This window comes from Terrapene carolina, unplaced genomic scaffold (genome assembly GCF_002925995.2).
Source record: "Terrapene carolina triunguis isolate 2854851 unplaced genomic scaffold, T_m_triunguis-2.0 Scaffold95, whole genome shotgun sequence".
Lineage (NCBI taxonomy): Eukaryota > Metazoa > Chordata > Testudines > Emydidae > Terrapene > Terrapene triunguis.
In genome coordinates this window covers 1,712,693-1,728,806 of record NW_020664446.1, presented here as the reverse complement: position 1 = coordinate 1,728,806, position 16,114 = coordinate 1,712,693, and the positions used below count along the sequence as shown (strand labels likewise).

At 46.0% G+C, this 16,114-nt stretch overlaps 1 protein-coding gene across 4 annotated transcripts in view; it reads left to right on the top strand.

Moving 5' to 3' along the window:
* LCOR (ligand dependent nuclear receptor corepressor) overlaps positions 1-16,114 on the top strand; it is a 92,775-nt gene that overhangs the window by 10,810 nt on the left and 65,851 nt on the right. For 3 of the 4 annotated variants that reach the window (XR_002908979.1, XM_026650868.2, XM_024215724.2), the window contains exons 2-4: positions 12,980-13,086; positions 15,515-15,580; positions 15,993-16,072. Coding sequence is in view for 2 of the 4 variants with exons in the window: in XM_026650868.2 (XP_026506653.1) it covers positions 12,980-13,086; positions 15,515-15,580; positions 15,993-16,072 (253 nt within the window). In the remaining 2 variants the exon portion in view is untranslated. The remainder of the gene's footprint in view (positions 1-12,979; positions 13,087-15,514; positions 15,581-15,992; positions 16,073-16,114) is intronic. The other variant, XM_026650869.2, reaches the window with a different exon arrangement.

Here is a 16,114-nt window from a genome sequence, read left to right as displayed (position 1 = left end):
CTTTACATACAATAGTTTAGTTATATATTATAGACTTATAGAAAGAGACCTTAAATGAGAGTGAATAAATGAAGACTCGGCACACCACTTCTGAAAGGTTACCGACCCCTGATCTATAGGCTGAGTAAGCCGGCAACAGATCCCCTCCACCCTTAGCAAAGAAATTCAGATGGCCAAAGATCTCTCTCGATATCCAAAACAAAAGCCCCGTCACTGACCAGGAGATTATTTTAACAGGTTCATAGAGTGATATCCCATGTGGGAGCCAAAGTGAGCTGATAAAAGTTCCTGTGTTTGGGGATTTTCTTATTCAAAGTGAAACAAGCCAAATTCCAGAAGCTTCAGTTAAGCGTATTTCTCTGAATTCCTGTGTGGAATTTAGTTTCCAACAAGAATGATAATATTCAAGGCAAAAACACTTTTGTTATGATCGACAATACAAGGCCAATTAGAAAAGAAGAATAAAATCATCCTATGTTCATATTGAAACTATTGAACTTCTCAAATATTTGTTCTGAGCTTTTTGTATTAATTAAAACTTTCATTTCAATGCCAGTTGGTTGAATCAGGTCAAGATAATAAGATGAGTGGAATAAGCTTGAGTCAGTCTGCATTCAATGAAATTAACCTTAAAGTTCAGAGAACCAGTTCTGTACCTGTTTGCATCCAAAAACAAAACACATGAATTTTCCAGGCAGAAAGGCCTACTCAGCTTAGCTCCGAGATGCTCCTGGCCTAACAGTGGCCAACAGCACACCAACAGAAGATGCCCCTGGAGAGGGCTACAGTTTTTTTTAATATAGGAAGTATGAAGAGATTATGGGATTGTCCACATGATGGGAGTAATGTGCACATGTGGGGGTGTGATTTTTAAAATGCACTGATGTGTTGCACATTAGTCCATGCAGACCCTACTGATGCTCACTAGAGGTACATTAAAGTGCACTAGAGAACCTTGAGAGCACACCAGCATGATCTACATGAACCTGTTAATTTGCAACACCCCTATAGTGCACATTACCCCACTGTATAGACAAGCCCCATGACAGCGCTACGGTGGTTTGAATGCTCTGATTGTGTATTTACATTCCTTAACATGTTTTGGATGTCTTTAAATTTAACTCCAACTGTGAATTACCTGGATATATAATGCTTAGTTTTGAGATTATAACATCCCTGTAATATAGTTTATTTTAAATTACCAATATGTACTTTCAAACGTAACTCCACTTTACTGTAGTTTTTATTTGGGAATTTTATAATAGCACCTCGGACACATGCATCTGGGTGAGATCCAAGAAACACAGCAGTACATATCCTTGGTGTTCCTGCTGTTGCCAAAGGGCAGTTTCAGTCTGTATCTAGTCATGCACCCAAATTCAGCATAGCCACACTGTTAGTTTGGAAATGGAATCAGTAGCAAAGGTGCGGTCTTCTAGAGTTATCAAGATATTTAGCTACTTGTCAAAAATTCACTAGCAAAATGGCATTTGGAACAAATGCAGATATTGCTTTCACAAGGTGTGTGTCAAACACTCTAGAATGTCTTTTGGTTAGGTTCTGTCTCAGATGCAAAGTAGTCATGCTGAAGCAGCACATTTCTATAAAAGCAAGCATTGTAGGAAATCGTAAACCAGGCTTCAATTCCTCTTGCCAACACATAGGTTCTTGTTGGCGGCTTTCTAGAAGGTTCTAGTTTTTCCTAGTGCATCTAAAGTTGTATCTTGTGAGTTCTGGCCTCAGCTTTCACCTATATAATGCAATACTAAAAATCAAACCCCACTTTCATTTCAAAGTGTAATACACATTCTTCTTAGAGTGCTTGTTCATGTTGATTCCAATCAAGTGTGTGTGCATGCACACTATGGCCAGAAGATTTTTCCCTTAGCAGCATCCGTCCGGTTGGCCTGGGCGCCTCCTGGAGTCTTGCCCTCATGGTGCCTAATATAGAGCCCTGCCGACCCGCCACCCCTTCAGTTCCTTCTTACCGCCAGGGACGGTGGCTGGAGCTTCCCTTGGCTCTTGCTCAGCAAGTTCTCTTCGTTATTCTGTGTATATAGTTACTTAGTTGTTAGTAGTACTCCAGTTAAAGTTTAGTATGGTATAGTAGTTGGGAGTCCCCGCCCCTCCGGCCCCTGCACCATGGCATGCCGCAGTCCCCGGGATTTAAGAAGTGCGTGGCTTGCACCAAGCGCATGCCTAAGAGTGATCCGCACTTGTCGTGTCTTAGGTGTCTGGGGAGACCCATCAGAAAGATCGTTGTAAGATCTGCCGCGAGTCCCTTCCGAGAACACTTAAAGAATGGGAACAGCGGCTGAAGGTGATCCTCCTGGAGGCAGCCTTGCGCCCCCATTCCAACCCGGGCTCGAGAGACCCGACCCCTACGGCGGCGTCCTTGACATGGAGTGCTGTTGGCAACTTTGGCGCCGAGGAAGGACTCCTCCAGGGACACTCGGCACTGCCACGGCTCCTCACGGGGCCCATCTGATAGTAGGCACCACTCCCATTCACCAGTGCCTCAAAAGAAGGAAAAGCCGGACGACCGTTCTCCTCTGGCTAAGCCTCGAGTGCGACCCCAGGCGGGCCACTCCTCGGCATCTCCTTCCGGGACCGTGTCGACTCCTGTCCAGGTGAGGCAGTCGAGTCCGGCCCCACCTCAGTCTCCGGCACCTAGGCAGCAGCTTCAGCTCCTGTCCACGCCAGAAGCGTACCAGGCCGCCAGAGATCTCCTCCACCTGACGGCACCGTTCTCGCCTGCCAGGGAGGAACCCTCCGCGCCGGAGCCCCATCCTCCGGTGCACTCTAAGGGAAAGCCGGCTATGATGTCGAGGCACTCCCCTTCACCTTGTCCATCGGCGCCTACACGCTCCGACAGAGCCTTCCTGCTCCCCGAGCTCTCAACGTTTGAGGCACCGAGGATTGGCTCCTTCGTGGTCTTCAGTGTCTGAGACCTCTGAGTCGGAGCCCAACTCCTATCGCTCAAGTAGGAGCAGAAACCGTAGAGCGTGGTCGGGTAGAGACAGAAGGGAGCAGCAGGTGTGGCCTCCGCAGTGCAGAACCCGCCTCAGTGGCCCTTCTGGATTCCCTGGGCTTATCACCAGGGGCAGGGAGGAACCCAGGGCCCATGCGCAGAGACATCTTCAGTCGCCTCTGCCACTTTCATTCTGCCTTCCGCTGCGCATCTGCCCTGGCGCCTACAGTCCCGATGCCTTTCCCTCCGGCACCATTGTTGACTCTGGCACCATGCTCGGCTCTGGCCTTCATGACGGCGACATACCTGTCTCCCACATCTGTACCGTTGTCGACCTTGATGCAGGCACCTATGGCCCAGGTGCCGGCACGTGGCCTCCTGACCCTGGCGGCTCCTGTGAGCGTGCCGATGCAGCTCCCTCCAGTGAGACTGATGCCGATGCAGATGTTGGCTACGATGCCTACGGCCACAGCACCATCAGCGGCACCACCTCATCCAATGCTGCCCCGGGAGTCACGTGACCCATCTGGGGCAGACGGCAGGGAGCTTCCACCACCGGCACACGCTTCCTCCGCCTCTTCGCTGGACGAAGCGTTGGCAGGGACATCCATAGCTCCTGCGTTAGAGGACAACAGAGTTCTACAGCAGTTGCTCTGCAGGGCTGCGCAAGGTTTGGGCATCAAGGCCAAGGAGGTGGTTGAGGACACAGATCCCATGGTGGACATCCTAGCACCCTCGGGGCCTTCACGGGTAGTGTTACCCCTCATAAAGACGGTGGTGGACACCACCAAGACTCTGGCAGACACCAGCATCCCTGCCACCCACTGCCAAACGCAATGAGTGCTGGTATTTCGTCCCCTCCAGAGGCTTTGAGCATCTCTACTCCCAACTGCCTCCGCACTTGCTGGTCGTTGATGTGGCTAACCAGCAGGAGAGACAAGGTTTCCAAAGTCCTTCCCCAAAGAATAGGGACGCTAAACGCCTGGACCTCGTGGTAGAAAAATCTACTCCACTGGTGGTTTACAACTCCGTATTGCTAACCAGCAGGCTGTTGTGAGCAGGTATTCTTATAACACCTGTGCTTCCATGGCTAAGTTCACAGAGCTCGTCCCTTCAGACTCTCGGTCAGAGTTCACCGCCTGGTGGAAGAAGGGAAATTAATTAGTCTCCTATGCTTCACTGCAGGCAGCCTTAGACACTGCCACAAGAGTCATGGCGACAGGGGTGGCTATGCGGCCTAGGGCCTGGTTGCAAGTCTCAGGGTTACCCTACGAAGTCCAACAATTCAGGACCTCCCGTTTGAGGGGGAGAATCTGTTTTCAGAGAAGACGGACAAATGGCACCACAGCCTAAAAGATTCCCAAGCCACCCTCAGATCCTTGGGCTTGCATACCCCTGCTACCCAGTGGAGACACTTCCGCCCACAACCTCCTCAAAGGTTCCAGCAGCAGAACTGCAAGGACAATTCTAGGAGGAGGAACCGGAGCGGTAGGAGAAGGCAACATCCCTCCACTAATCAAGGCCAGTCCAAACCGCTCTCTGGCCCTAAACCGGCTTTTTGAAGGTGCGGTTGAGGACGGCGCACCAGACCAGAGACGGGATTCACCACGCCTTACCTTTTCCTCCCGACTATCCCCTTTCTACCGTGCATGGTCCCATATAACTTAGGACCGTTGAGTGCTTCGCCCGGTAGAGAGGGGATACTCCATTCAATTCTGTGCCCTACCGCCCTTCCACCCCCCTTCCCCGTCCCTCTTCAGGGACCCTTCTCACGAGCAACTTGTCATTCAGGAGGTGCAGTCGCTCCTAGCACTAGGGGTGGTGGAAGAGGTTCCACTGGAACACAGGGGCAAGGGTTTCTATTCCCGCTATTTCCTAATACTGAAGGCCAAAGGTGGCCTAAGGCCTATCCTGGACCTGCGCGACCTCAACAAGTTTGTGAGGAAACTCAGGTTCCGCATGGTCTCCTTGACCTCCATTATCCTTTCACTGGATCCAGCAGACTGGTATGCCACCCTCGACTTGAAGGACACGTATTTTCACATAGCAATTGCACACAAGCACAGAAAGTTCCTCAGATTTGTGGTCAACGGTTCCCATTACCTATTTACTGTCCTCCCTTTCGGCCTGTCAGCGGCACCTCGAGTCTTCACTAAGTGCATGGCAGTTTCCACAGAAAGGCGGCGACAACATCAGATATAGGTATTCCCATACTTCGATGACTGGCTAATCAAAGGCCGATCCAGGGCTCAGGTGGCATTCATCAGAGCCACCTTTGAGAATCTGGGCCTCCTACTGAACGAGACGAAATAGACTCTGTCCCCGGTCCAGAGGATAGAGTTCATAGGGGCGGTTCTGGACTCAACCCAAGCCAGAGGATTCCTCCCACAGGCGAGATTCCAGGCCCTCAACGCCATGATCCAGGGACTCAGGCAGTTCCCCACCACCACCGCGAGAAATTGTCTCAAACTTCTCAGCCACATGGCAGCCTGTACGTACGTGGTTCAGCACACCAGACTCAGGCTTTGGCTGCTTCATTTGTGGCTTGCATCAGTGTACAGACCTGCCAGGGACAGCTTGGACAGGATCGTGACCCTGCCTCGCTCTATCCTCGACTCGCTCCTGTGGTGGACGGACGCTCAGCAGGTGTGCTCAGGAGTCCCCTACGCTGCCCCACAACCATCCTTGATGCTAGTGACGGACGCATCAGACTTGGGGTGGGGAGCTCATCTGGGGGACCACAGGACCTCTGGTCACAGACAGATCTCCGTCTTCATATCAATGTCAGGGAGCTCAGGGCGACGTAGCACCAGCCTGGCCCCACCAGCATTGGCACATGTCTGTCCTAGACATGTCAGTCGGAGCCCTGGTTACCCTGCTGCTCTTCCCAGACCACCTCATGCAGGATCATAGGTGGCTCCAGCACCTGAACCTGCAGTCGCTGCATCTCACAGCCTGGAGGTTCCATGGCTGAATATGTTCGAGCTCTCCTGTTCAGAACAAGTCAGACAGGTTCTCTTGGGCAGTAGGAAACCCTCCACTAGGGCCACGTACCTGGCCAAGTGGAAGAGATTTTCAATCTGGTCAACTCAGCGCGACTTTCCCCCAGCGCTAGCCTCAGTGCCCCAGATTTTGGATTACCTTTTCCACCTAAAGCAGGAAGGTCTCTCCTTGTCTTCTATAAGAGTACACCTGGCTGCCATGTTGGCTTTCCAACTGAGGGTACAGGGCCGCTTGGTTTTTGCTAACCCCCTGGTCAGTCGCTTCCTGAAGGGCCTCGACAGGTTGTACCCGCACGTTCGCCAACCGGTTCCTGCTTAGAACGTTAACTTGATCCTCCCAAGGCTCATGGGGCATCCCTTTGAGCCTCTGGCAACATGCTCCCTGCTCTACCTCTCCTACAAGGTTGTGTTCCTGGTGGCAATAACTTCAGCCTGGAGGGTGTCTGAGTTCAGGGCTCTAATGACCGAGCCGCCCTACACTGTGGTTTTTAAGGACAAGATTCAGCTCAGGCCCCATCCCACCTTCCTCCCAAAGGTGGTATCGCGGTTCCACCTCAACCAGGACATTTTCCTCCCGGTTTTCTACCCAAGCCTCATGCGAGTAGCAGGGAGCAGAGACTCTACACTCTTGACATCCGCAGAGCGCTGGCCTTATATCGAAAGGACGAAACTGTTCAGGAAGTCGGTACAGCTCTTTGTCGCAGTAGCAGACAGGATGAAGGGCCAGCCTGTTTTGACACAGCGCATTTCATCATGGATTGTGGCCTGCATTACCGAGTGCTACAGTCTAGCAGGAATCCCAGCGCCCCCGATAACGGCGCACACTACAAGGGTGCAAGCTTCATCAACAGCTTTCCTGGCTCAAGTCCCCACCCAGGAAATCTGCAGGGCGGCGACGTGGTCATCGATACACACTTTCACCACACACTGTGCAGTTACTAGGCAGGCCAGAGATGATGCGGCCTTTGGTAGAGCCATACTCCAGTCAGTGGACAGCTCCGACCCCACCTCCTAAATTTCTTTGGGAGTCACCTGATTGGAATTGACATGAACAAGCACTCAAAGAAGAAAAAACGGTTACTCACCTTCTCGTAACTGTTGTTCTTCGAGATGTGTTGTTCATGTCTGTTCCAATACCCACCCTCCTACCCCTCTGTCGGAGTAGGCGGCAAGAAGGAACCAAAGGGGTGGCGGATCGGAAGGGCTATATATTAGGCGCCATGAGGGCGCGACTCCAGGGGGCGCCCAGGACGACCCGATGGATGCTGCTAAGGGAAAAATCTTCTGGCCATCGTGCATGCGCACACACCTGATTGGAATAGACATGAACACCACATGTCGAAGAACCGTTACAAGAAGGTGAGTAACTGGTTTTTTTTTGTTTTTTTTTAAACAAACCAACCCCCTTCCCCCAAGATGGAATGACCTATTTAAAGGTAAAAAGAGATTTACATGTAGTAAATAGACAGTTACAGAAAATCTCTCTGCTGTTTTCATTCTTTACCATCCTGTGGTTTTGGGGGTTGGTGTGAGGGAACAGCTAAGAAGAAGGTCCTAAAGCCTGGTCGGTGGAGCACTAGCTGATGCTCAGAAGAAAGCTGGTTGGTCACATGGGGCCAGCTTGTCTTGGTTTCCAGTTGCTAAGATGCATTACAATAGATAAAATGTCACTTTCCTAATACTGCTTTTCCAAGTAAACAATTGCTGCGAAGATGTTCTGTCCTCATGAATGGAAGAGAAGGGTCACAAAGGAAGGGGAGGTATGTGGGCCATACTATTAAAAAAATTGAGAAATCCGGATATAAAGCATCAGCAGCAAGGCAGATTAAAAAGAGAGGTAACAGATAAAGTCAGACTCTCCTTCCCACCCCCATCCTCTCCAAACCCCTAGAATATTTAAGCTCAGTCAGCCAGAGCAATTGCCACTTCTTGAGAAGATGAGGTAACTGTCACTTAGAAATAAAAAATATCCGAGGATTGTGTCAATCAGGTTTTGGGTCTGGAGACGGCATGAAGACTACATGGTGTCGACTAGTGGTTGAATCTCCTCTAGACAAAACTGTCCAGATTTAAGAATCTACCCATAATCTTTGATACTATTAGTTCCACCTTGGGGGTCAACTCTACTGTGGACTCTAGCAGAATTGATGAGTTCACACTGGATCGGAGGTGTTTTCTACCTGGACAGGAAGGCTAGCTAAGTAGTTATGGTGCTAGGACTTAGGAGACTTGGGTTTGATTCCTTGCTCTGTCCCAGGCTCCCATAGTTACTTAGGTTCTCTGTGCCTTAGTTCCCCATCTGTAAGGTGTGGCTAGTAGTGCTTCCGTTCCTTATGGGCTGTTGTGAAGATACGTACATTAGATTATGAGGCATTCAGATACTGTTGTAATGGGGCCATATAAGTACCTAATATGTCTAGATTCTAGAGAGTTGTACTGGGTAATTGCCTATCCACTACTCGGGGGGGATTCTGCAGGGGGTTTCTGTTGTCTATGTTAGGCTGTTGGAGACATTGGGGGTTGCAGCGCTATTAGCATATGAGAGTACCTGGCTGTCATAGAATCATAGAAGCGTTAGACTGGAAGGGATCTCAATAGGTCATTTAGTCCAGAGGTTTTTTCTTTCTTAGGCCCCCTCAATGTGCTATAAAAACTATGCTTCACCTGTTCCACAACAACTGTTTTGTGCTTATAAAAGCCAGCGCCAGTGTTAGGATATAGCAAGCAGGGCAGTTGGCTCAGACCACACGCCACAGGGGGCCCCGCAAAGTTAAGCTGTTCAGGCCTTGGCTTCAGGCCCGGGTGGCAGGGCTCAGGGCGCTGGGCTTCAGCCCTGCGTGACAAGGCTTTGTCTTTCTGCCCTGAGCCCTAATGAGTCTAACGCAGGCCCTGCTTGGCAGATCCCCTATAACCTGCCCGTGGCCCCCACACCCCTGGTTGAGAACTGCTGATCTAGTCCAGTGCTCTGCACTCAAGGCAGGACTAAGTAATAACTAGACCGTCCCTGTCAAGTGTTTGTCTAACCTGTTCTTAAAAACCTTCAATGACACCACCTCCCTAGGCAATTTATTCCAGTGCTTAACTACCCTGACAGCTAGGAAGTTTTTCCTAATGTCCGTCCGAATGTCCCCAGCATTCCAAAATTTACTAAAAAAACACCCACACCCCAACATTAAACAGTCCAGTGAGCGCCTCATCCAGCTCTTTAAAAACTCTTGCATCCAAGTTATCCAAACGAGCTGACTTGAAGCTGTCTTACTTTAGTAGCTGTTTAACATCCTCCTTGGTTACTGTTGGACTGGAAATACAGCATAATCTGATATGAATCTATCATCCTGCTTTTTCCTATATATAGAACAGAAATAATTATTGAACACTTGTGTCTTTTTCTGTGTTATTATTGACAGTTCTACCATTTGCATATAGTAATGGATTCTACACATACGTATAATACTTTATAGCTGCTATCACTTCCCCTGTAAGCCAGGTTGGTGTTATAACCAGCACAGCCTTCTTTCTTGATTGTGGCTTTCTGGGCATCTAGTAAAATGCTCTTTAAGAGTTCCCAATTATCATTCAGATCTTGCTCTTTAAATTCTCTCTCCCAACTGAATTGGCTCATAATTGCTTTCAGTTTTATTAAATTGGCCCTTTTTAAAGCACCAATTATATATTTTACTGGTCTGGACTTTATTCTGTTTGCACATCATACATATGATCAAGTCACAATTACTTGTACTTAAACTGCCATTAATTTTTAGTTCTGTGATCAGTTCTTCATCTGTCAAGATGAAGTGTAATATAAAATTCCCCCATCTTGGATGTAACACTTTTTGAATTAGGAAATTGTTATCTAATGGAATCATGTGGGTGAGCGTGAACGGGTTGTAAAAGGAGGTGAAGTGCTGATACAGTTCAGCAACTGTGGGGTTGGCAGAGTAAAGGTATGTATGTTAATGGAGTCTAGTGGGGCATTGCTGTAGGTGGGCAGAGTTAAGGTTCATGGCCAACATTAACTGCTTTTTGTGATTTTCAGAAGTTGGAGTTTTGCTCAACTCCAGCTCCAAGGGGATGGCATACCACCACACAACCTTAACTCTGTATTTTTTTGGTCATTGAATTATCTGATCTCTCCTTCCCCAACTCTTCCCACATGTTACATTGTTTTATATTTCAACCAGACCATTGAGTAGGTCCCTACATTAACCCAATATAAACAAAATATACTACTTTAATAAAAAAAACTGCAGAAAGTTTTAAAAATCAACTAAAAAACACTTTTTGGGTTCTACCCAAAGTGCTTGTGTTTGTTTTTGTGCTCCCTTTAGTGGCACTTCAGCGGTTGGCCCAATACAATAATGGACTCTTCCCAAATGCCTGAGACAAAGGTTTAGGGTAGCTGTAAATAAATTGTGGGTGCATTCCTATCATTTGCGTCCTTTGTAATGTTTCGTTTTTAACAAAGATGTTATGGTAATTCAGACTGGAACAAAGTTACTTTCTTAGATCAGTTTGTTGTGTTACTGTTTTTTTTTAAATGTCTAAGCTGTTACAGGCAAAAACTTGCTCTGCTAAGCAGCAAGATGTTTCTTGTTTACCTATGTTAAGCAGTGAAGTGAGACCCAAACCTTGTAATTGTCATAATTTTGTACCATGGATACGACTAAGGAAAGTAGCAGTTTTAAGAAGGCTAGTTATCTTGGTTGTTTGACTTTGTAAGGGTGCGCGAGACTCACCGCTGCGGTGCCTCCTGATGGTCGTCCAGGGAATTCACTTTCCATCCTTCGGAGCGCCATCTGTCGGCTGGTGTCTCGCCTTCCGCTGGCCCCCGTGTCCCTCCCGGATCCCAGTGCCCCTTTCTTTTGGGGGCTGCCCCTGGCAGTACCCCCACAGTTTCTGGGTCTCCCCATCCAGAGGAACCCCCACCCACTATCCCCACCTCGCCTCAGTATAAGGCTACTGCCAGTCACCATCTAGCCCTCGTTCACTGGGGCAGATTGCAGTGTACAAGCCACTCATCACAGGCAAGGGGGGTTTGGACCTGCTGCCTCCACCTACCCTTGGGCTGCCCCCTGCAACCACAGTACCTATTTGGCCTTGCACAAGGCCGGCAGCCTGGGGAGTTGCCAGGCAGGAGCTCCCCAGCTCCTCTCGCCTTTCCCCAGCCCTGCTCTACCTCAGGTACCCTGGTATGCTCCCCGGCAGCCAGGCCCATCTCCCTCCACAGCTAAAGGAGACTCTCTCTGCACTGCAGCCTCCCAGGCCTTTTATAAGGGCAAGCTGAGGTCTGTTTGGGGCGTGGCCGCAGCTGTGCCTGCTTCCCCAATCAGCTTGGGAGCTGCTTGCCCCCAGCCACGGCCCTCTCCTGGGCTGTTTTAAACCCCTCAGGGCAGAAGCGGGTGACCACCCTGCTACAGACTTGCATTGTTACTTCTGTTGTAACTGTATACATAGTGCTCTACATATTAATTAAATGTGATGTCCTTGATCCAATGCCCAATGTTTGCCTTAAAATAATCACAGGCTTCAATCCTGCAACCTGCATGAGTGAATCCCTGTGCCCATTTATTGACTTTAGTGGAAGTCCTTGTGATTTGTAAGGGTGTGAGAAAGATCATAGGGCTGAAGTCTGAGTGATTTTGTCTGCACCTGGGTTAGTGACAAACCTTGGGGAAGTAGGAGTAGGAGAGGGCAAAGGGCCACAGCCAAAACAGTATGCCGTTTCTGAGTTTGGTGATGCTTTCCCCCTTTTACGGGCCCCAATAATATTTTTTTCATCATTAATATTTTAAGCAGCCTTATTATTGGTTAAGCCCTGCAAATGTTGTTAGCTATTGGGTCTAAAAGAAGACCTGAGGTGCTTACACCCTAATTAGATCTTTTGCAAAGCTTGAAGTATTGAGCCACTGTTTTGCTGAATATGGGCTAGGAAAACTGTTTGTAGCATCATGGCTCCATAATACCTCTTTGCCAGCTCATATGTTTTGGGGGGGGGAAAGACAAAGTGTCCATTCTCTTTTTACAGTTGCCTAGATAAAGGGGCAAAGGCACTCTGGTACTATGTGAACATGGTATGAAAACCTGGATAATCAACCTGCTTTATTGAGCTTGCTACTGTTAGCGGGTAAATGGCACATCCCGATTTTGAAGCCAGCACTTCATGAAGGTGAACATAATTGTGGAGAAGAGAATTCACACTCTTTTCCAAGGCTGGGTTAATGGGGCAGCAGCTTGTTGGTGTACATTGGGCAGGGTCTCAGAGATGACCTGCAAAAGTTTTTGTTTCTTTATGATCGACAAAGAAGGCCTGATATGCATGTGGGTTTTTTTTAACCTTACAAACAAATATCAGGAAGGTCAATGTGAAGTCTCCTCTCCCCAGGTTTTGCTAGGGACTTCTTTGAGGACGTGTTGTTAACTCTCGCACCTAAAGTACCATTTTTTAGGTATTGAAGGGAATGGGTGTTAACAATATTTAAAACTATTTAATAGTCTGAATATAGAAATGCATTCCCCTGTCAGTTGTTGCGGTTTTGAGGTTTTTGACTGCTTTACTAATTCTCCAGACACCATAGAGCCTTCTAGAGTGAACAAGGTCTAACTTCTAATGTGCAAGCAAAAAAAATCCCCCCAAACCCCTAAAACCCCCCCAGCACTTCTTTGAGCATTATTAATACATCGTAAAGAATAAAAAGACAAATTCTCTTTGTTTTTCCCTATCTTCCCTCTGCAGGTCACTTTTAACAATAGACAAAGCTTTAAACAGTATAGAAGCTTAGATTCTGTGGAACAGTGTGGGAAATGTTAAAAACTGCAGAACCCTTCGAAATCATGGGATCTTCATTCCCCCCCCCTCCTCTCATTGTCTGTGACTTCTGTGATTTTTCCACTGGCCCTGCTCTTTAGCTGCTGTGAACTATCAAATACTGAGGTAGATGATGAAAGTATACACACAAGAAATTTAACAAAGGCAGCCATGTTAATTTTTATTCCATTTGAAATGCAGGGAAAAAATCATCTTCCAAATGGAAAAGGACAAAATCGGTGGGAAAAGAAATGTTCTTTTCAAGCTTCTAAGAGCAGTGACAATGGAGAGAAAAAATACTATAAAAAGTAGGCAGTTCCTTTTTCAAAATTTTGTTTTTAGTGTATTATGCATGATTCATTCTGCACAGATGCTTTTTTGAAGTCCTAAGTGATTGAACATAACATGGCAAGTTTTATTCCACCTTTGCTATGTTGTACTCTACATTTTTTTTTTTTTTGGTTGGGCTACATGGCTGTTCTGCCAGGTCCTTAGTATAATTGTTGAATACATTCATTCTTCCCTTATTTGCCATTTTTAATGTCAAGCATTGCACATAAGATGTTCTGCCGTTGCTATGCAACTGCTAAATCCAATATTTAATATTAATAAAAACCGAGTGGCATTAACATCAGTAAGAACAGTGGGCTAGCGAACTACGATTGTACGATATCCAGGCTGTAAAACTCGGCAGTGATTTCAATATGCTGTTGCATGCATGACAAACTGGGGCATGAGTCATCATCAGTTGCTATTTTAAGAATGGTGAGTTTGAGTTAAATCTCTGCGCTCCATTGATTTTTTAACAACAAAAAAGTTAAAAGATGTGAGGTTGATTGGCCATATTACTTTAGGGTTTATTTCAGAAGTGAATTGTTATGGGTCATTGTCCCATCAATAATAGTAAAGGGGTCAAAATTTGGAACGTAAGGGTCAATACCCTGATTCTTCCATTTTTCTTCTCTTAAGTAAGGTGGGTTGGCCCTTCCCCATTGTTCCTGCCACTTCCTGAAGCCTGAATTGGCTTTTTTGGAGGCAGTGCTGCTTGTCTGCCTGACAAAGTGCTGTTTGATGGGATCTTTTTTCTTTATCTCCTCTGCCTTTATTTAAAAAAAATAAAATAAAAAAAATAAAAATCCTTCCTCTGATGTTCTCTCATCTCTTCCCTCTTCCTCTTCACGGTTGCCATTTTTTCACTTTGGCTCTCCTCCCCAGCTCTTCTAGCATTAAATATTAGCATCAGTCTCCGTGTTCATGCTAGATGTACTACCGCCATTGAGATCACGCCTTGGCAGTGCTTTTAGCATCTAAATGGCATTAAATGCTAGAAGTGCTTCGAGGGTCTTAGATCTGATGTCTAATGTTGTTAATGCTTCTAGTGTTGCACAAGAACTGTAGCTAGCATCAAATGCGGGAGTAGTGCTGTTTGTGGTCTCCACTGAGACACTGACCATGCTGTCCAAAGGATAAGACATGTGACATCAGGTCAGGATTCTGTACGCACAGGGAACAGGGCTGCCTTCTGAAATAACTCTGCTATTTTCCAATATTAAGCTTGGTTTCTTTAAAGGGATACCATCAGCTTGAATTCTAGCCAGTTTAAAAACAAAACTGAAAGTAGTTTCAGGCCTGAAACCCCCTGCCAGTTTCTGTGGTTTTACAATCACATTTTCTCCTCTGTAGCAAAAATGATTTTCTCTCTTCTATTGCTGTGTTGGAAAGACCCACACAAACAGGAGAAACTGATGAACTGCCTTACACAAAGTGCTATCAAATGCACAGAGTAACCATACTTAGATAAATATTTTTTTCTTTGATTTTTTTTTTTCTGTTATAATCTCAGGTGTCACTTCTGGCAGCAGTAGGCAAAACATTTTCATACAGAAATAGGATTGAGTTGACAGTGTCCCTTTTTAAGACTGTCTTTGCCCTTTCATTATTCACTCACTTTTCACTTGTCTTCTGGTCAATATTGGGTAGTTAATGCCTCTGAAGACTTTGCTGCTAGATAGGATTTAGATTAATATTGACTTTGCATAGTGGCACTAATTTCGGAGGGAGGGTTAATCTTTTTTTGAGGGAGCTAAAATTGATTAGCACTTAAGGGAGGCGTAGAACATTGCATGAGGGTAAATCGGACTATATATAAGATGTAGGCCTCTGACATTGAATATATAATTATTTGAATTTGTTTCTTATGTGGTATAGGATTGCTGAAATTCTCTTCCTTTTAGGATTCCTCCTCCCCAAGAAGTTATGAGATGGAAGTTTGAAAATTGACTCTAGCCTATGTTGAAATTCAGAATGTTGAGATTTAGAACAAGGCACAGAATCATTTGTGATGAAGCGGCTAAAGGGCTTTTCACTGGGAAAATATACATCCTTTGAAATTGAATTTTGATGCTTAAGGAATGAATATTTTGGGAAAGTGCCTTGAATTGAGAGGTACATTGTAGAAACTAAAACTTCATATTATCTTTCCAAAATCATTTCCATTATATCTAACATGGTTCTATATTATAATCCAATTATCTGCAAAAGTACCGTAATGAAACTGGACTCTAGGTTCTGTTATGATTTTTTTAGTAGTTCAGTCATTTCAATTGACCTATAGATCTTGGGAATACTAGGAGAAAACACATTCACATCTGTTCTTGGAATAGAACTGCTATTGTAAATATTCTGGTAGTGACATACTTAATCTAGAAAGCTAACCATTCTTTTCTTTGTTTTTAGGGTTTGAAAGTATTCTAGAAGGGCTGTTTGGACCTGGATTATTAAAAGATCTCAGTTTGTTTAAAGGTATTCAGTCTTTATTTTTGTGTCTTGTTCTGCATTTCTAACCACAGAAGCAATTTCAGCTCTGCCTCTAGAAAATGTGTGTTACCGTGGTGATTTGTGCTTTTTTTCCCTCCCCCCAGGCAGTGCTCACAGTTAGTTTCATATTGGCTAAAATTACTAATGAATGTGCGTTCATCTTTATGTAGCTGGCAGTGTATTTGGCGTTGCTTAGAAAAAAACAGGTTCATTGTGCCTAGATCAACTGTATAGAGTTTTGTAATATTCTGGGATTTAAAACATGTCAGAAACCAAATCTGCATCTGCAGAATCTAGGGAAGAATGTTGTGAAACAGGTATTTATTGGTTTGTCTTTTGGCACCAGTAAGTTGTGGTTTATGAATATGAAGTAATTTGCTATTCCTCTGATTTACAGACTGTGAGCCCGAAGGTGTTTCTGATTGGTCTTTTGATGAAAATTGTCTTTTCTGCTGCTTGAGAAGAGAAAAAGTGAAGGTAACAATGCAGATGTGTAAAGCTAGTAGGTTGTGCTTTTTT